Source organism: Phyllobates terribilis, unplaced genomic scaffold (assembly GCF_046119375.1).
Source record: "Phyllobates terribilis strain yellow unplaced genomic scaffold, ASM4611937v1 Scaffold_98__1_contigs__length_5973952, whole genome shotgun sequence".
NCBI classification, from domain to species: domain Eukaryota; kingdom Metazoa; phylum Chordata; class Amphibia; order Anura; family Dendrobatidae; genus Phyllobates; species Phyllobates terribilis.
The window spans coordinates 4225631-4247000 of NW_027362858.1; the positions used below are offsets into that span (position 1 = coordinate 4225631).

The window sequence follows — 21370 nt, forward strand, 5'->3', positions numbered from 1 at the left end:
ACTATGCTAACGACAAATTGTACTGAGTCAGCTGAAAGTTTATTTACAACAACCCCTGTGATACCAACTATGTAAATAGGTTAGCTCAAACAATGATAGGTGATCCCTGCACCTTTACCTCTTTTACCTGGGCCTGATGACCTCACACAGATGTAAATATAAACAAGGATGTCTGTAGTGCTGTAGACAGAATGAGACTTGGGACAGAGAATCAAGAAACATCAGAAGGACTTTGGAAGGAGAATGGGAGACATCCTTCAGGAAAGTAGATAGATTGTATGGCATCTAAAGAGACACAGATTTGTATTCTACATGATTCTAGTCTAAGGGTATTGGCCCTGACTGAAAAGGTTCAGATCTGCTCCATTAACCATCAGAGAGACCATGGATACTTTTGGGGAGTCCAGGAGAGGACGAAAAAGTCAATTGGCCTCATGGATATGTTGTTTTGGGGTTGCTAGGAGGGACCCACCTGTCGCCTAGAACCCATGGAGACATTTGGAGTTGCCAGGAGGCACCCACCGGTCGCCTGGCCCCATGAAAACTCTCGAAGAGGCCAGGATGGGACCATCGGGTCTCCTGGTCTTGTACCCCGATGGACTGTTGGCTTCCTAAGCTTGCCGCTACCTTCTCTCTGTGGGGGCCCGCCAGAAGTGGGAGGCCACTGGTGGAGGTAGTCGGCCCTGGAAGATTTCCAAAGTCGCAGCTGTTCTGTCCCAGGTGGGTGGAGAATGAAGGGTGAGACTGTGTATGTTGTACCATCTTGGGTATTTGCTGGGACTGTTCTGTGTGTTTATTGTCCGCTTTGTGGATAATAAAGTATTGCACACTGTTTTACCCTCACCCTGTGTTTGAGTAACGTTACGCCCACGGAAGACCCCGGGTCTTCACAGTCCCTGACCAGGGCGGCTCCATGCGGTGATCTTCAGACAAGATACATTGAATAAACAGTGAGCTGACCTCCCTCTCCATTTTACCATTATATCCATGTTTTCCCTATAATGACGAATATTTATTTTTGCTAAAACTGTGATATTTTCACTTTAAAACTTTTTTTTAATCTTTTTTATAAACTTTAAACAACTCTCATTAATGCGATCATATAACACAGAAGCCTCTGATTGCTCAGGTGATGCACTGTACTACTGTAGTGCCGTGTATTATCACTGCATGTGCAATAGTAACAGCCCCATACACATGAGATACGTGTTGGCTGAACCGTCATTTGGCAGGCGGCTATCTCTCCAGACTCCCCCATACACACATATTCCAGCTTTCCTGTGATTCGTATGACTGACTGCATCTGTAGGGAGGCCCCCAAATACATTATATAGTCGACCAAAATCAGTGCTTCCATGCAACTTTAGTCTAATGTTTATGGAGGCGTTAAAAGGTAACATATGGAATGCTGAAATTTTCTCTTTATTCATATCTTCTGCTTTTTGCATGCTTTTTCTTTTACAAGAATTGTTGGTGACAATTTTCTTTTGAAACATTTTAATATCTGCTTTTTCTTGTAATATAGGAAAGCCTAAGGCCAGAAATAAACCCCATAATACACTGTACATGTAGACTTTAGTATCAAATAATTTCTGTCTGCGGTGTTTGTGCAAACAAAACAGCTTTTATAAAATCCTCAAACTTCTGTATGTGAATCAGACATGAGATCTAACTTGATGGAAGATTACAGTTCGGGGAAGACGGGAAACATTCATATAGACAGCCGGTGGTGATGTAGTCAGTGACGGACTGTGGCCAAATATGGTTTTAGATCCGTAGTAGAAGATATTGCCTCATCATGAAGTAGTTATTTCTCTTGTGTAATGAATATCTCCTGTAGTATTGCTAATTCCAATTCCAGTGTCGGAAAATGAGACGAGAATTAGCTTTATGGAAGGTGAGTCTGAGAAACGTATTCAGCTGCAGACTCAGAGGAAGAAATTGCTTGTTGTCTGTCGCCTAAAATATAAAGGTTTTATTATTAGATGTAAAGAAAAAACTAAATACTGTAAAAAAATAAATCTCCTCATATGTTTCTGCGATGTGCCCCCTGGGCCGTGGGGTACTCGGTGCCGGGCCGGTAGATGCTGCGGGTGATGTCACAGTGGCGGTGACCCGGTCCGTGACCCAGGGCGGTCGATAAAAGGGGTATTTATAGGGGTTTTATAGTTTATTATTAGAGTTCGTGACGCCACCTGTGGAATGTTGCTAAGGGGAGCCGCTGCTGCGGAACAGTCCTCTGAAGCTGATGTTGTAGCAGCAGGGATGGTGAGACTCTCCACAGGTAGAGTTAGCTTCAGGGCAGTGTTGGTGTTATAGCTGATGTTGGGGGCTATAGTGCAGGGATTGATGGCGCAGTAATAAACACAGAGCCAGCGTGGTGCTGTCCCAGGGTCTTTTCTCACGGTTATTGCACTCCAAGTTACAACTGCAGATCATAACTTCCCACGTCGTCCTGTGTTTACTCAGTGAGGGGCTCGGGCTACCCCCAAGTAGCTCCAGAGTACTTAGCAGGCCCCCCTTCGGTGTGTTCTCTTCTCTGGCCTTTTCCCTGCACCTCACATCTAGTGACTCCAATCCGGTACCCTCGGGCCTTGGCGGGTGACATCTGTTCCGTCCCCTGGGTCCTATGTGGCTACCTACTCGGTGTGACTGATGTGGACTTGTGGCAACTGCACCTTGAAAGTACAGAAGCCTCCGGTTTCTAGTTAAGACTAGGATTCTTTTACTAGTTGATGGACCGGTTCCCTTTTGATGGCCTGACCCCTCCACCTCCTGGTAGACGCGGGCGTACGGGTGGCCTCCAGCACTGCCCGTACCCCTGGGATCCTTTCTTCTCTGTGCCTGGAGCCTCCCGCTTTCTCTCCTCTCTCCTTCTGTCCTGGGTCTCACAGGCTAGGCCCACCTCTGGAGCAGAGCACCTAAAGAGCCCCTGCTCCTTTCACTTCTCCTCTCCAACAACTCTCTACTCTAAGATGGCTTCCCTCTATATACTCCTATGGAAGTGCTCCCCTGATCTTCTTCCTCCACCTACACCCACTACTTGGTCCCCCCCTCTCTGGGTTCTCCCCACTCCAGCCAGGGGGAGGGCTCAGCAAGGATTCAGAGGCATATTGCCCCCCTTTGCTGCTTGGAGTGGTGTGTGTTGGATGCTGATGTTAGGGTCCTGAGCCGTACTCCTTCCTTACCTGAGAGTGAGGTACCACACCTCTGGTTGAGATGCAGTACCCCTGTGGCGACCGAACCCTCAGGGGCGCCACATTTCCCCTTAGTATCTCCAACAATTGTATTATTACACAGGATTTTTATGATGTTCTATCAGCTTATCTTTTTCTTATTCAGATCTCTAGAATACCGGATCCTCTCAGTGAAGATCGTGATTTATCCAGGAAAATGATGGACAAGATGGTGGAGAGGATATTCCACCTCACCCTAGAGATCCTCTTCCGGCTTACTGGAGAGGTGAGAAATTCTGATGACATCACATTACATCATTCTTATCTATGGGAATAACAGATGGACAGAACTGGAGAGGTGAGGACTCTGGAAATGTCTGTAGTGAGATTTATTTATATGTCTTTCCATAACCAGGATTACATATTAGTGAAGACCTCTAGTGAGCGCTGTCAGGTCCATGTGTCTGAGGGATGGGAAAGACCCCTAAGCCCAATCACGAGACCTCCACCTCACCCCCTGATACATGAGGACATCAATGACCAGAAGATCGTAGAACTCACCTACAAGATGATTGAGCTGCTGACTGGAGAGGTGACATTGCTGGGACATTATACCGTAACGCTATGAAGGGATTGGGGGGATGATGGTATCATTGTATGTGTCAGGTTCCTATAAGGTGTCAGGATGTCGCTGTCTACTTCTCCATGGAGGAGTGGGAATATTTAGAAAGACACAAACATCTGTACAAGGACATCATGATGGAGGTTCCACAGCCCCTCACATCTCCAGGTAATAGACAGGACTAAATACACACGGCCTATAATTATCTGTATGTAAAGAATGAATTCAGTCCCTGTATGTGTTTCCTTCAGATCTATCCAGTAAGAGGACAACACCGGAGAGATGTCCCCGTCCTCTTCTTCCACAGGACTGTAAACACGAAGATCTCAATGTTCCTCAGGATCATCAGGTAGATAGAGAGAAGATGTCATGAGATTTCCCCTATAATGTGTAGACGGCTGTAAAGGTCATATCTTCAGTTTTGTTTTAGCCATCATTATTATGTTTTATATTTGTGTTATGAGAACAGTGGAGATGGCAGGATTAGAGCTGATCATAGATGTGACTTCTCCATCTCTCTGTGACTTTTATAACATTTGTCTCAGGGTGAAGATCTGACCCATATTAATACTCCAGAGACATACGTGAGGGGTGATGAGCGTTGTAAAGAGGAGACTCCTACATATGACTACCCAGGTGAGTAGTAACCACTAAATGCAGAGAAGTCACAGATTCTTCTCAGTCTCCAGCTGTGGCTGCTTTATCGGTGGTGTAGTCCGGCCGTATCACAATCGCGTGATCACCATTTTGTCGCTAGACCACAAAATTCTTCGTCCGAAAATATTCAAATTACTTTGTGAATTGGGAAAGCCCTTTTCTATAGAACTTACAACCTGGAGGATCCACCTACCCCCTGGGATTAGTAGACGCTGACCGTTACCTGCCCTGATCTGTAAACTACAAAGCATAATGACAGCGTACGTAGAATGTGCTGACAAGTTAGAAAATCACTTGAAGAATATTATATTATATTATATTACATTATATTATAATGGACCTGTAAGAGGAAACGGAGGGTAATGATGCTGTTGGCTTCCTAGATCCCTGATATCTTATTGGATGAATCTACCTTCTCTCCCTTCTGTGCTGCTGAATGTCCTCATATGGTCCCTACAAGACCAGGTCCAGTTTTTCTGGTCAAACTTCACTTTTTTTCATCGATAACATTAAATGTGCAGTGAGGCCAAGTGTGAATTTCTGTACAATAACAACAGAGTTTCCCTTTATTCTGACTTTTCAATTTCTTTTAAAACCAGCTAACTTCAAGCAGGATTGTGATAAACTATACAGAAAACATTACACCTGTGCCATGATATACAGTTATATGAAAAAGTTTGGGCACCCCTATTAATCTTAAGCTTAATGTTTTATAAAAATTTGTGTTTTTGCAACAGCTATTTCAGTTTGATATGTGTAATAACTGTTGGACACAGTAATGTTTATGCCTTCAAATGAGGTTTATTGTACTAACAGAAAATGTGCAATCTGCATTCAAACAAAATTTGACAGGTGCATAAGTATGGGCACCTCACCAGAAAAGTGACATTAATATTTAGTAGATCCTCCTTTTGCAAAAATAACAGCCTCTAGTCACTTACTGTAGCTTTTAATGAGTTCCTGGATCCTGGATGAAGGTATTTTTGACCATTCCTCTTTACAAAACAATTCCAGTTCAGTTAAGTTTGATGGTTGCCGAGCATGGACAGCCCTCTTCAAATGATCCCACAGATGTTCAATGATATTCAGGTCTGGAGACTGGGATGGCCATTCCAGAACATTGTAATTGTTCCTCTGCATGAATGCCTGAGTAGATTTGGAGCGGTGTTTTGGATCATTATCTTGCTGAAAGATCCATCCCCTGCGTAACTTCAACTTTATCACTGATTCTTGAACATTATTGTCAAGAATCTGCTGATACTGAGTGGAATCCATGCGTCCCTCAACTTTTAACAAGATTCCCGGTGCCGGCATTGGCACACACAGCCCCAAAGCATGATGGACCCACCACCAAATTTTACTGTGGGTAGCAAGTGTTTTTCTTGGAATGCTGTGTTTTTTTGCCGCCATGCATAAAGCCTTTTTGTATGACCAAACAACTCAATCTTGGTTTCATCAGTCCACAGGACCTTCTTCCAAAAAGAAATTGGCTTCTCCAAATGTTCTTTTGCATACCTCAGCCGACTCTGTTTGTGGCGTGCTTGCAGAAACGGTTTCTTTCGCATCACTCTCCCATACAGCTTCTCCTTGTGCAAAGTGCATTGTATAGTTGACCGATGCACAGTGACACCATCTGCAGCAAGTTGATGCTGCTGCTCTCTGGAGGTGGTTTGAGGATTGTCCTTGACTGATCTCACCATTCTTCTTCTCTGCCTTTCTGATGTTTTTCTTGGCCTGCCACTTCTGGCCTTAACAAGAACTGTTCCTGTGTTCTTCCATTTCCTTACTATGTTCCTCACAGTGGAAACTGATAAGTGAAATCTCTGAGACAGCTTTTTGTATCCTTCCCCTGAACAACTATGTTGAATAATCTTTGTTTTCAGATCATTTGACAGTTGTTTTGAGGAGCCCATGATGCCACTCTTCAGAGGAGATTCAAACAGGAGAACAACTTGCAAGTGGCCACTTTAAGTAGCTTTTCTCATGATTGCATACACCTGGCTATGAAGTTCAAAGCTCAATGAGGTTACAAAACCAAAATAAGTGCTTTAGTACGTCAGTAAAAAGTAGGTAGGAGTATTTAAAACAAGAAAATGATAAGGGTGCCCATACTTATGCACCTGTCAAATTTTGTTTGAATGCAGATTGCACATTTTCTGTTAGTACAATAAACCTCATTTCAAGGCAGAAACATTACTGTGTCCAACAGTTATTACATATATCAAACTGAAATAGCTGTTGCAAAAACACCAATTTTTATAAAACATTAAGCTTAAGATTAATAGGGGTGCCCAAACTTTTTCATATAACTGTATCTCTAAGCTGTGCGTGGCTGATGGCTGTAATATACATTTATTCACGACTGCAGGAGATGTGTTGGCATGGCTCAATCCCTGGTTTCATGGATTCACTTCACATCATAAATAGTATTGAGCGAATTTGTTCGGCATTTCAAATTCGGGTTCATGTTCGGGTTTCCGGCTTGTTCGCGCAAAAAAATCGGATGCGCCCGAACACGAACCCGAATTTGAAATGCCAAACAAATTCGCTTAACACTAATCATAGATTCCATTATGTTTTCAAGCCTAAGAAATTCAGATAACTGCAGAATCTCTCCTGAAACGGGAGGCACTGATACTTTCTCTACTCTTCTGGTCAGAGCTCATAGTAGGTCCAATGGTCCACCATAAATGAGTGCAACTCCAGTTTAGTGTTGGATTTCTCCCCTCATACATATGTTGTTGCTGGGGATGTTACATATTTATATATTCTTTCTTTATTTCACAAGTTCACTATGATAGTTTCATTGTGGTTGGATCGGCCTCCCTCACTTATGTGAGTCTGTAACTCCCTGGTAGTCTTTCAAAAAGGTCTCCATTGCCTATTCCAAATGCCCGAGATCTAAATTTAAGACACCTCATCTCTGCACTATTATAAAAAGTTCACTTTAAATGTCTAATATTTCTTCTTGAAACTCATCTGACAGAAAATATTGTCCCTTACGATAGTTTAGATTGCCAAGAGCCACCGAGCCCCATGCTCCAATTACCCCAGAGAGGTTTCACCACTAGTTACTCATTTTTCTCTGATGGAGACTGTTGAGTTTGATCATTTCAGTAGATGTTTTATTGTCTATAGTCACAGTTTTTGACTTCAGTAATCCTCTGCTTTAACCTCTTCCCGCAGACAGTTTTATGTTTCTAATCAGGCCTCATTTTTCAAATCTGACGTGTGTCACTTTATGTGGTGATAACTTTGGAATTCTTCACAAAAAATAATAGGAAACAAATGGACCTTACAAATTATTTTCCAACTTATTTTGAATCTGACAATCCCCTATATATGGCTGTACACTACTGTCTGGGTACATGGCAGGTTAAGAAGGGAAGGAGCGACATTTAGCTATTAGGAATGCCGATTTTGCTGGAATAGTTCACAGACACAATGTATTGGGGGCGCTGGTCTTGGTCATCTGGAAGCTTAAAAGATGGCCACCACGAACAGGCTTGTCACTATCTACCCTGTTTACAGATTTCACAAATTACTTTGCTCATCATCCTTTAACCCCTCTACATGGATCTGAACTTACACAGAGACCCCTAGGCTTGGGCCACAGTGTTACCTAATGTTCTGTGGAGTGAGATGGGAAGAAGAATAGTCAGGTAGCCGGGTCAGAACCAGGTGGGCAAAGAAAATACAAAATCAGAAGACACAAGAGTAGTCAGTAAACGGGCCGAGGTCACAACAGGAAACAAATACACAAGCCGGGAGCTGATCACAGAGGACTGAACCAGAGGAGAACAAGGCTGTATCTGGCAGCTTCCGGCAATATGCTTCCAGCTTTAGTAGGGTGCGGTGCTCTCCAAATGGCTGAAGCAGGGAGCAGATTAATCCAGCTGGACAGAACACACACCCATACTGTCAGACTCGATGGTACTACTGGTTCCAGCAACCCTAATCTTAGTGGCTGGACAGAGCCTGCGCCTTTAACTCCATATTTGGGAGACAGAATGAACAAACAGTTGAACACCACGCTCCACTGCTTCATCCTATGAGGTTTTCTATTAGACAGTCATTGTCCTGGTGAATAAGTGATTTTTTTTTATATAACTTGCCTTTTTTACAGACAATTTAAGTAGAACTGTTCAAAAATATAAAATTCAAGTATTTTTTATTAAAAAATAATAATTGGTTTTATTCTTGGCAGATGACTGTACCAGGAGATCAGAGGGACAGCTGACATCTTCAATTTTCAAATCAGATAATTTTCAGATCCCACAGGATACAATTAAAATGAATGACATTACTCCAGATTTACCATCATCCCTTCACAGAAAAGATCTGTCATCTGATCCTTTGATACAGGTCCTGTCTTCTGATTCATTACCGACTACTAAGGAAAATCAAAGTCACAAAATAAGCATTAAAAAACAAATTGCTCCTAAAGCAAAGAAGTCATTTTCACATTCAGAATATAGAAATAGTTTTCCTCTCAAAAAGTCTATTCTTAAACATCAAAAAATTCACACAGCGAAGAATAGATTTTCTTGCTCCAAGTGTGGGAGATGTTTTAATCAGAAAACAAGTCTTGCTAGGCACCAGAGAACTCACACAGGAGAGAAGCCATTTCCATGTTCAGAATGTGGAAAATACTTTACACAGAAATCAAGTCTTATCAACCATCAGATAACTCACACAGGAGAGAAGCCTTTTTCATGTTCAGAATGTGGGAAATGTTTTACAGAGAAATCAACTCTTACCAAACATCTGAGAATTCACACAGTGGAGAAGCCTTTTTCATGTTCAGATTGTGGGAAATGTTTTGTACAGAAATCATATCTTAATATACATCAGAGAACTCACACAGGGGACAAGCCTTTTCCATGTTCAGAATGTGGAAAATGTTTTACACAGAAATCAACTCTTATCAACCATCAGAGAACTCACACAGGAGAGAAGCCATTTTCATGTTCAGAATGTGGGAAATATTTTACAGCGAAATCAAATCTTACCAAACATCTGAGAATTCACACAGGGAAGAAGCCCTTTTCATGTTCAAAATGTGGGAAATGTTTTAACCTGAAAGAGCATTTTGATAACCACCGTAGAACCCACACTGGGGAGAATGCCGCAGCTACACCTTACTAGTCTCTGTACAGACAAGAAAGGCCCTAACTACACAACTAAAAATACCACCACAGACCTAACTCCCTAATAAGTCGTTGAGGAGTTTGTCATACCTCCTGAGGAACCAGAGGGGAGGCTGCAACACACTGTCAACAAGGGGAAAGGGAAGTATGAAGTAAAATACGAAAAACCTGAATGAGAAACCAAAATACATTCATATAGGGCAAAGAAGGCAAGCTAAGGAGAACCAAAAATAAAAGGAACAAGTATAATCTAGAAACCTATCATTGTTAGAATGAAAAGGTACTGGGAGGAAAAGCAAACTTACCGGGAGGATAGTTTCACCTTTGTGGTGAAACTTATAAAATTCATCCTATATGTATATGTAAAACCTGTCCATTTATAATGACCACGGACAAGATAAAGATTCCCAACTCACATCAGGACCACAAGATCCCAGGTACTTTCAGCTGCACCACAAATAATGTAGTTACTTAATTATATGTACCAAATGTCCAACTGGGGGTCTGTATTTCGGGGAGACGAGGCAAAAACTTAAAACAAGGATGAATTCTCATCGCCACACAAAAAAAGAATAGATCTACTTGTGGCCACACTTTTTTACGGCCACAACTGCTTATCCTTTTCCGAAACTGATAGTTCTGCTTCACATCACTTGTCTTATCTATTGCATTATTCCTGTGCCCTGTTATGTATAAATATGTGACTCTTCAGATTTTGTATTATACTATGTCTGATGAAGAGACCTGAGTAGTCTTGAAAGCTTATTGACTAATGGCAAACTGAAAAGATGGTAACAACCACTGAGGACTCTCAAATTTTAAAATGTTTCTCCATACAGCAATTTTAAGATCGCTCCACAGGTGTTCAATGGGATTTAGACCCAGACTCATTGCTGGTCAGAACTCTCCAGTACTTTGTTTCCATCCATTTTCTGGGTGCTTCTTGAAGTATGTTTGGGGTCATTGTCATGCTGGAAGACCCATGACCTAGGACACAAACCCAGCTTTCTGACACTAGGCACTATATTGTGACAGAAAATCATTTGCTAATCTTCACATTTCATGATGCCTTGCACACAGTCAGAGGCAGCAAAGCAACCCCAAAACACCTTTGAACCTCCACTATATTTGACTGTATGGGTTGTAAATTTATTGATTATGCTGTGCACTTTGGACAAAGGAAAATGTGGATCTCTAAAGATGGACTTATAACCATGAAATTGTTGATATTTTTCAACAATTTTGGTTCTCAAGTCCTCAGACAGTTCTCTTCTCCTTTTTCTGTTTTCTCCATGCTTAGTGTGGCACACATATGCACACAATGCAAAGATTGAATCAACTTCTCCCTTTTTTATTTGGTTTTAGTTGTGATTTTCATATTGCCGACATCTGTTAACTTGCGAAAATTACGTTTGAACAAAAACTCAAAACATGCAGAGGAACAAAATGAAAAATGTAGACAAAGTCGTCGCACAACCAGTGTACAGTATAATGGGCCCCACATAGTCCTCCATACAGAATAATGGGCCCCACATAGTCCCCCATACATAAGAAACAAGAGGAAAAAAATTTGAGTCAGCGTCCCATATAATAGTGAATTAATTACAAAATTGTATTCATTATAATTTATACAGGAAAAAAATATGAATTGCAGAAACAGAGGCAGTTAATAGTAAAACAATGGAGGAACACTAATGAGGAGCATGAGACAAATTAACATAAGATATAAGATAAGATATACTTTATTTTTATCCCGGAGGAAATTGCGGTATCACAGCAGCAGAACACAGATCTCGAACATGACACATATGATAACATAACATTTGGAATGCTTTAGACATTGCTTTTCAGACATTTGTTAAAAAACATGATTCTTTTCTGATGTAAATACATAATTGGGCTCCCAAAAATAAGAATATATTGTTAAAATGCAGTGAAGCATTCAATAAAAGTGCAGGTGCTTATCATATCTGCTTATAGCAGATGTTTATAAGTGGTATCAGTGCCCTGACCTCTTAGGCTACAGGGTAAAAGTATATCCTAATACATATTAAAGCTTAGAAAATGCACCTAAGTAGGAAAAAAGATTAAAGAACGGCAGCAAAAAGAGAGTATCATGAATCCTATAGAATACTTCCAGCCACAGTGGATGTGAACACGCTCCTCAATGGCGCTCACCCTGACGCGCGTTTTGGCACGGCTGCCTTCGTCAGAGGGTGGCATCAATGAAGTTGGGTAGGGTTTAAAAAGGGCCTATGAGCCAATAGAAAAGGGGGTAGTCTCTCCACCAATGGGTGTGGGGAGGGCATGGCATGACGCATGGCAATCACCGCTACACCACAGCAACCGCGTCATGTAATCCATGATGCCGCAAGCACGTGGTGATCCACATGACCGCGCGTCACAGAGCACATTAATACGGCCAACGAGGACACCACAGAGAACAGTGAAGCCATGCGTACCGCCCAGTCCACAGACATATAGTCAAATACAACCGGAGAGAAAAAGAAACTAGCATAACTGTCAATAATAGCATGGACCAAATATGTATATATATCTAAGGGTATAGGCGATAGCCAATTATATATAAGTCAGAGAAGTTAATTGGCCATCACAAAACAAAGTATATCTTCAAGAAAAGCATGAAGTATAACATGATTATATGAGATCATAGTATAAATGCATAATAAATATCTCTCAAAATATCGATCTGTAAATGCGAAAGGTATACAATAATAACTGTATGGACAAAAAATGTGCACACACAAAAAAAGTTACAGAGCTTGAGAGACAATACAGCGCCAGCAATTATGTCCATGTTATCCAATAGCAGAATGGAAGTCCACAACGTCATTGACGGTTAGAAATGGAGATATCACGTATACAAACATGCCAATCACCATGTATTGCCTTTATGAATATTTGGTAGAAAAAGACGATGAACTCTCATGGAGGAACACTAAAGAAATAGAAAAAAGTTAAAACAATGTGGATATAGGTGATCAGAGAAATGGGGCATAACTAATATTTTCGTTCAAGCCCAATGGATGGAGTGTTTTTAAAGTCCAAATCCATCTGCTCTCTTTCTGGGCTAATAGTTGGCTCACTCTACTTTCCCTAATATTAGTGGTGATCATGTCAATACCCAGAAGTTTAAGTTTAGATGCGTCACACTTATGGTGTATTCTAAAATGCTTGGGAATAGTTTTTAACGTAGAAATATCAGTTTCATTTACCGCCGCTTCAATACTTAGGACGTGTTCACGTATTCTTGTCTTTAGTTGTCAGCCTTACATAGATTTTAGGACACAGGCATGTCGCATAATAGTCCACCGCTTTAGAGGTACAAGTTATCTTTTTGGTGACGTAATAGGTCCTAGAGCCCTGGGAATCTGTGAAAGAGCATGTTCGACATTATGACACGCCACACATCTACCACATGGTACACATCAATTTACTGGAGGTGGTCTTTTCAGAAAATTAGGGGGAATGGTAGGATAATAGTGGCTTCTCGTAGGATGATCACAGAGATTTTTTGCTTTTCTGAAGATGATTTGCGGTCTCTGTGGTAGATATTTTGCCAATATGGGGTCAGCCATTAAGATGGGCCCTGAGTTGTTAAGACAGTCACATAATTCTGTCGCTTTAGAGTGGAATGTTGTAATGAACCGTAACGTATTGTCGTCTTTGGCTGGTTTTATATTATAGAGGGATTTATGATGTGTGGTATATTTATCTCGGTGAAATGCTTTTCTTCACAGAGCGATGGCTATTCCCTCTTTCTCTAAATCTAATCATGAGATCTTCTGCTTGCGTCCTCCAAAATAATGGCCCTACATAGTTCGCCATATAGTATGATTGACCCCACATAGCTTTCCATACAGTGTAATAGGCCCCACATAGCTTTCCATACAGTATAATGGGCCCCACAAAGTCCTTCATGCAGAATAATGGCCCCACATAGGTGTGGTGGTTCTGGTTTCGCGGGTCAAATATAATCACCAAGACTTGGGCATGTGTGCTCTACATTGTTGAAGCTCCCCCCCCCATGTCATCATTGAGCTTGAGGTCTTAAATTGGTTTTAACGAAAATACCCACCCCTCTACCTATTTTTCTTTCCTATCCGTTTGAATGTAATGTAACCCTCTATGTTTGTCACCCAGTCATGGCTTTCATCCAGCCAGGTTTCTGTAATGCCCACCACATCGTAATCTGTGGCTGACCTAAGAGTCTCTAATTCATTTTGTTCTCCCCATTGAGGTGCAGCCTGTCCCTATCGTAGAGCCTGTAGCCGACAGAGTAGTCAGCCATGTTCTCCATGAACCCAAACCTTTTCCTCCTGACAATTATCTCCTTAAGGACTCTTTCTCTTTTCAGTATCTCCGGTACAAGTGGTGACAGTTTCCACACGTACCGGAGACAATGACACATGCAGACCCATTCAAATCAATGGGTCTTTGTACACCTCATTGTATTTTCACAGACCATGTGTTCCTGTGCTCCACACGGAGGCAAGTCAGTTTTTTGACGACAGCACCGATCACATGGACACATTAAAGTCAATGGGTCTATGTAAAGACGTACTGCACACAGATGACATCCGTGTGCCATCTGTGTGCGTTTTTAAAGGTTATAGGGTTAACATAATAACAATTTGTTTCAATATCACCCAGGTGTTTAGACCATGATTGTTTTAAAAGTTTGGCCTAATCTTGTCAGCATTTTGTGAGAGGTGAAGTTGGAATACTATGAGAGTGGTGGAGTTTTGCAAGTGTGGTGAGGATTCGATGCAGAATGGCCCCCAGGGTGGACACAGCACGGCTAATATCTCTTGTGGAGCAGCACCCTGAGCTTTGGGACACCAGAACAGAGGGATACCATGACAGACGGAGAATAGAGCGGGCTTGGCTCGCTGTAGCCGCACAGCTCTTCCCAAGACCAGGATGGGCCACATATTCACCAGCCAAGCAGGCAAAGTTTGGTAAGTTATCCCATAGCAGTTCCTTTTTCATAACAAAATGTATTTTTATATGCATATACTGTTCATTGTGTTGTGTGCTTTGTAATTTAAAAGGGCTGAACCACACAGACATTACCAGACGTGTAGATTGTTTTTACTTTGTTAAAAATAACATATAGACCTAATTATTCATATATTACTGTGTGGACTGTTTTTCATTCCCAATTGTTTAGTTTAAAGTTTGGTTGTTAGTAACCAGCCTAGCGTAAGCATGTATTACACATGCATTGCGTGTCCGTGGCCTGATTTGTAGCTTGTATTTATGCATCTCATCAGGCCGGTGTTATTTCCAGTCTTTTCCTACAACACATTAAATAATTTGTTAGTTAATATAAGAAAATGTCTCAAAAGTAGCTGCAATGTGGAAATCCATAATATGTGGAGAAGTGTTTGGCCAAATCCCTTATAATTTTACAAAGTGTAATATTGTTTGGCATTCCCTTCCATGGCCTTGTAACTTTCTGCCATTACTTTTGATTTTTCTGCTTATTGTATTGCACCATATGTATATTGGATTTGATGCCTTACAATTTGAACCCTTCTGGGTAAATTTGCACATAAATTATCCAATGTCTTAACTGTATGTTGTAAGGCGACTGAAAGTTTTCTTGCATTTTTGGTTTTAGGAGCCGTAAGATCTGTTCTACATTACATGTATAAACCATTCGGTGGCCATGTGTCGGCTGGTATTGTTCTCCATGTAAATGGCAATGTTTACATAATACTACCCCTTTGTGTGAATGTTTTTTTGGGTGTTATCTCCAGCATTCCTGTAAACACGGACCATTTATTGCCCCTGGCAAGGCCACACATATACTGCATTACTGCACCCACTATTTTTATTTTAGCCTACCTACCCTGAGTCCCTCAACCAAGTTTTCACTTTACAAAACTTACAAATGCTTACATTTATGATGTTATCCAAAAATATAATTTAATGCTGACATCATCCCTTAAATTGGCCCCACAGAAGTAAGTTCCAATACTGTTAAAATGTAAAATGATTTTTCTTTGGAAATGCCTAATTGTTCACTTATCAATTGAATTATCTGTGCAAAACTATTTTTTTTTCAAAATTGAAAATAGTATATTAGGAAACTTTTAAAACCAACTTTAAACATTTACACTCATATTTGTTTCACCATTGTCTTTCAGTTGATTTTGTAAAGCGGCGATGGCGCTCAGCGAGGGATCGGTTCAGGCGAGAATTTCTTCCACTACCCACGACATCAGGTGCCACCAAAAAAGGCGATATGTCTACTACAAGAATTTAGCTTTTCTGAAGCCAATAATGGAACTCAACCAGTAAGTGACTGTGTATGCATTTTATTATTTAAGGCAGAACATAATCTGATGTGTTAACTTGTTATTTTCAAAAATGTATATTATCTAGATCAGAAAGACACATACAGATCAAGTGCCTAATGAAATACATATGTATAAAGTTAGAAGTACACACAGTCCAATTGTGATCTTCATAATGGTAAAGGCCTTTACACTGACGCTTTAGCTTCATATGTTCTTATCATTTTAAAGATGCCAACACTTATGTTTATCTACTACAATAATATCTTGGCAATGTAATTTCTCATAGAACTGATGACAACCTGGATGACTCAGATGAATCTACAAGAGCAGAACCATCCGCAACATGTACATCAGCATCCGAGACAGATCCCCCCCCCCCAGCTGACCAGAATCCACAAGCTCAGGCTGAAGAAGTGTCTGATGCTGCTGAAGGCTCCACTGATCCTGCTCCAGTAAGCACACAAGAAAGTTCTCAACCATCAGCCCAAACACAAAATGCACCAGAAACACAGTCATCCACATCGTTTTGTCCAAGGATTATTGCCACCAACGTCCGAGGAAGAAGAACCAAGTGTCTGGAAGAGCTGCGTATGCTGCCATAGGTGATTGATGCTCGGGTTCTTGCGATCATCAATACCCTCACACCAGAAACATCAGTTGATCACTTTTGTAGGTCACTGTCTCCATGTCTTGCAAAAGTTCCAGAGGAATGGCAAGAACAGGTACGGGCTGCAATACTGACCCTCATTGATGCTAGCCAGGGACAACAGGTGCCAAACCAGGTTCTTTCACCAATTGAACAATGGTGAGCTGGCCACCATGAAACTCAGCTGTCATCTGCTACTTCCAGTACACATGGCCAAAATGTTGCTACACTATCTTCTGGGCCGGTAAATCTAACTGCGACTCAATCCTATCAGCACATGCATGCACCCTCTGCTGTCTCATAAAACCACGAATACACCCATCATTATCAGCACATGGCTGCTCCCTCTTCCGTTTCGCCAAACACCGCCTACACCCATCAGTACCAGCACATGCCTGGCCCTTCTTCTGTCCGTCCAACACCTCCCTACAACCAGCAACATTCACATCTGACTACCCTCATGCCTGTGGAGGCTACTGGTGGGCCAACATTTGAGCCTCAGCCCTACACTCAACAATTTTGACTTCACAAGCCTCTGCCAAGATCACAACAAGCTAATCCATCTCAAACATGTCAGCCACATTACAACCACACAAAACTATGCACAATCTGGTGTGGCAGCTCACCAATACGCAGCCCCTCAAAATTACTCACAGTAATTGCCACTCGGGCCTTATTTAAGCATGTATAATTGCACTAACCTCACAACACAATGTGTGTGATGTTGTATACAGAGTGTGAACTTAAAGTTTGTGTGCTCACTGACGATATATGCAGCAATAAGAAGAATTGTGTGCTAACGATGGTCCAGTAAGCAGACATGGAATAATTTATGGCAAGAGATTGACTAAAAACAACAATAAAAGTACAACATCAGAATGTGTTTTTGTTTTTATATGTAAAACAGGATGAAATCACATAAATCTTACAAAATTAAAAATAAAGATGAGGCTTCTTTTTATAAAAAAAAGATTTTTAATCAAACAACGGTAAACTTATAGAAAATTGAAAAATTAGGTATTTTTTATTTTGTCTGGGAAAGAGGAAGCCTTTGCGAAGGGTGTGTAACATTTTCCACAAACAAAAATAAGCTCGCAACCCAAGTGAAGGATCCTCATTGTCTTGTGAGTCCCTAACTAACGTTTCTCTCAATTTGGAAAAAAAGCCAATTCAAATAATCAAACCCTACAATTCTATCTAATGATGGCATGCTTTGAATCACTCCTTTTGGCATGGGACACTACCCTCTGGTGACATAAAATAATCAAAAAAAAGATTCCTGACTCGAAGGCCAGAAGTACCTGCTTGTGGACCACGCGGAATGTCCTGTGGTCTTGGCACGCCTAACATTGTCACATCCTCGACATCTTCCAAGAATGCTTCATGTGTTCTTGCAAAATTATGCAAGCGGATGCTTGGCTTTATGGCGGCCTTAACATTGGCTGGATGGATTTGTATAGCACTGTCAAATATACGCCACTTAGAGGTTAACAATTCAAAAGCACACTCAACAAATCGACGGGCTTTCGTCAATCATATGTTAATAGTGTTGTTTACATTTAAGAAATTTATACTTGGAGATTAACCCCTTAATAACATCTGACGTACTAATACGCGTCTGTGCCCTGGGACTTAAGACCCAGACCCGTATTAGTACGTCATGGCGATCGCGCGCGCACACAGGCTGTGCGGGCGCGATCGCCGCCGGGTGTCAGCTGATTGTCACAGCTGACACCCGGTCCTGCACCGCTCCCAGCACATTAACCCCCGCTATGCTGCGATCGAAGTCGATCGAAATCGATCGCGGCATTGCGGGGGCAAGGGGAGGTAATCGGCGATACTCACCTCCTCTTCCGGCTTCCAGCGCAGTCTGCAAAGGCTTCCCGGGTGTTGCCATGACGACCCAATGTCGTCATGACAACATCCGGGTCACCAGAGAGCAGGAAGATTGCTTGGACATGCGCAGTGCATCTCCAAGCAATCTTCACACTGTGCACTTCTGACAGCCTTCATGGCATAGGGATGGTGCTCCATTCCTGTGCCATGCAGGCGATCAGAAAAAAAAAGTGAAAGTCCCAGAGTGGGACAAAGTAATAAAGTGTATAAACTGTGTGAAAGTGGAAAAAAAAAAAAAAAAGTGCAAAAATATTATAAAAAAATAATACACCAAAAATAAAAATATAATGTACCCATCAATAAATATTATTATAATTTTTTTTTAAAAAAAAACAATAAAAGTACACATATTTGGTATCGCCGCGTCCGGAACAACCTGACCTATAAAACTGTCCCACTAGTTAACCCCTTCAGTGAACACGGTAAAAAAAAAACGAAGCAAAAAACAATGCTTTATCACCATACTGCCAAACAAAAAGTGGAATAACACGCGATCAAAAAGACGCATATAAATAAAAATGATACCGCTGAAAACGTCATCTCGTCCCGCAAAAAACAAGCCGCCATACAGCTCCATCAGCCGAAAAATAAAAAAGTTATAGCTCTCAGAATAAAGCGATGCTAAAAAATATTTTTTTCTATAAAATAGCTTTTATTGTGTATAAGCGCCAAAACATAGAAAAATGATACAAATGTGGTACCGCTGTAAACGTACTGACCCGAAGAATAAAGCTACCTCATCAATTTTACCACACGCGGAACAGAATAAAAAAAACAAAAAAAAAAACAATTCCTGAATTGTTGGTTTTTGTTTATTCTGCCTCCCAAAAATCGGAATAGAAAGCGATCAAAAAATGTCACGTGCCTGAAAATGGCACCAATAACAACGTCAAGTCATCCCGCAAAAAACGAGCCGTCACATGACTGTCTGCCAAAATCTGGAAAAATTATAGCTCTCAAAATATGGCGATGCAAAAACTAGAATTTACAAAAAATGCGTCTTTTAGTGTGTGACAGCTGTCAGTCATAAAAACCCCATATGATTCTGGCATTGCTGTAATCACACCGACCCGAAGAATAAAGTAGTCTAATCACTTATACCGCACAAGGAACGGCGTCAAAAATAAACTCTTGGGTTAGGATTGGGCTGGGTTTGGGGCTAGGGTTGTGCTGGGGCTAGGGTTGTGCTGGGGCTAGGGTTGTGCTGGGGCTAGGGTTGTGCTGGGGCTAGGGTTGTGCTAGGGCTAGGGTTGTGCTAGGGTTAGGGTTGTGCTAGGATTAGGGCTGGGGTTGAGATTTTTTTCAAAAGTAAGAAAAAAAGATGACGATATGGCGACTAGTGTTGAGAGCAAGTGCTCGCTACTTGAGTTTGCATCGGGTGCTCTGGTATGCATTGAGTATCGTGGGTATTTGAGTGACATGCTCGAGTCTCTGCCCCATATGCTTCGCGGCCAAAAAACTTTACGGGGATTACCTGCCATGCACGAGCGATCCCCGCATGTTTTTTTTGGGGTGTCTAATAACCGTGAAACATGCGGAGCAGGGACTCGAGCATGTCACTCCAGCACACACTGTACATGGTGCATACCTGAGTACCCGATGCAAACTCAAGTAGCGAGCACTTGCGCTCAAGAATAATGACGGCTCAATTTGTTAGCGGATATCATGTTGCATTTGGAGAGTCCCTGTGTGCCCAAACATTGGAGCTCCCCCACAAGTGACCCCATTTTGGAAACTAGACCCCCCAAGACACCTATCTAGATTCATAGTGAGCACTTGGAACCCCAGGTGCTTCACAAATTGATTCATAAAAATGAAAGTGTTTTTTTTTTTCACTTTTTCATTTTTACGAATCAATTTGTGAAGCACCTGGGGGTTCCAAGTGCTCACTATGCATCTAGAAAGGTGCCTTGGGGGGTCTAGTTTCCAAAATGGGGTCACTTGTGGGGGAGCTCAATGTTTGGGCACACAGGGACTCTCTAAATGCAACATGGTATCCGCTAACAAATTGAATGGAAAATCGGCTCAAATTGTTAGCGGATATCATGTTGCATTTGGAGAGTCCCTGTGTGCCCAAACATTGGAGCTCCCCCACAAGTGACCCCATTTTGGAAACTAGACCCCCCAAGGCACCTATCTAGATGCATAGTGAGCACTTGGAACCCCAGGTGCTTCACAAATTGATTCATAAAAATGAAAAAGTGTTTTTTTTTTCACTTTTTCATTATTACGAATCAATTTGTGAAGCACCTGGGGGTTCCAAGTGCTCACTATGCATCTAGAAAGGTGCCTTGGGGGGTCTAGTTTCCAAAATGGGGTCACTTGTGGGGGAGCTCCAAAGTTTGGGCACAGAGGGGCTCTCCAAACGCAATGTGGTGTCCGCTAACAATTTGAGCCGATTTTCCATTCAATTTGTTAGCGGATACCATGTTGCATTTAGAGAGTCCCTGTGTGCCCAAACATTGGAGCTCCCCCACAAGTGCCCCCTTTTTGGAAACTAGACCCCCCAAGGCACCTATCTAGATGCATAGTGAGCACTTGGAACCCCTAGGTGCTTCACAAATTGATTCGTAAAAATGAAAAAGTGTTTTTTTTTTCACTTTTTCATTATTACGAATCAATTTGTGAAGCACCTGGGGGTTCCAAGTGCTCACTATGCATCTATAAAGGTGCCTTGGGGGGTCTAGTTTCCAAAATGGGGTCACTTGTGGGGGAGCTCCAAAGTTTGGGCACACAGGGGCTCTCCAAACACAACATGGCGTCCGCTAATTATTCAAGCAAATTTTACAATCAAAAAGTCAAATGGCGCTCCTTCCCTTCCGAGCCCTGCCGTGCGCCCAAACAGTGTTTCTTCCCCAAATATTGGGTATCTGCGTGCCCAGGGGAAATTGCAC

General features: G+C 41.8%; 1 protein-coding gene across 1 annotated transcript in view; it reads left to right on the forward strand.

Annotated features, from left to right (window-relative positions):
- The window catches only part of LOC141198626 (uncharacterized), a 30057-nt gene extending 18929 nt beyond the window's left edge, over positions 1-11128 (forward strand). Inside the window, exons 2-6 of the mRNA XM_073663063.1 lie at positions 3343-3462; positions 3592-3966; positions 4050-4147; positions 4344-4434; positions 8663-11128. Coding sequence (XP_073519164.1) covers positions 3834-3966; positions 4050-4147; positions 4344-4434; positions 8663-9603 — 1263 coding nt within the window. The 5' untranslated portion in view covers positions 3343-3462; positions 3592-3833 and the 3' untranslated portion in view covers positions 9604-11128. The remainder of the gene's footprint in view (positions 1-3342; positions 3463-3591; positions 3967-4049; positions 4148-4343; positions 4435-8662) is intronic.
- The last annotated feature ends 10242 nt before the right edge of the window (positions 11129-21370 follow it).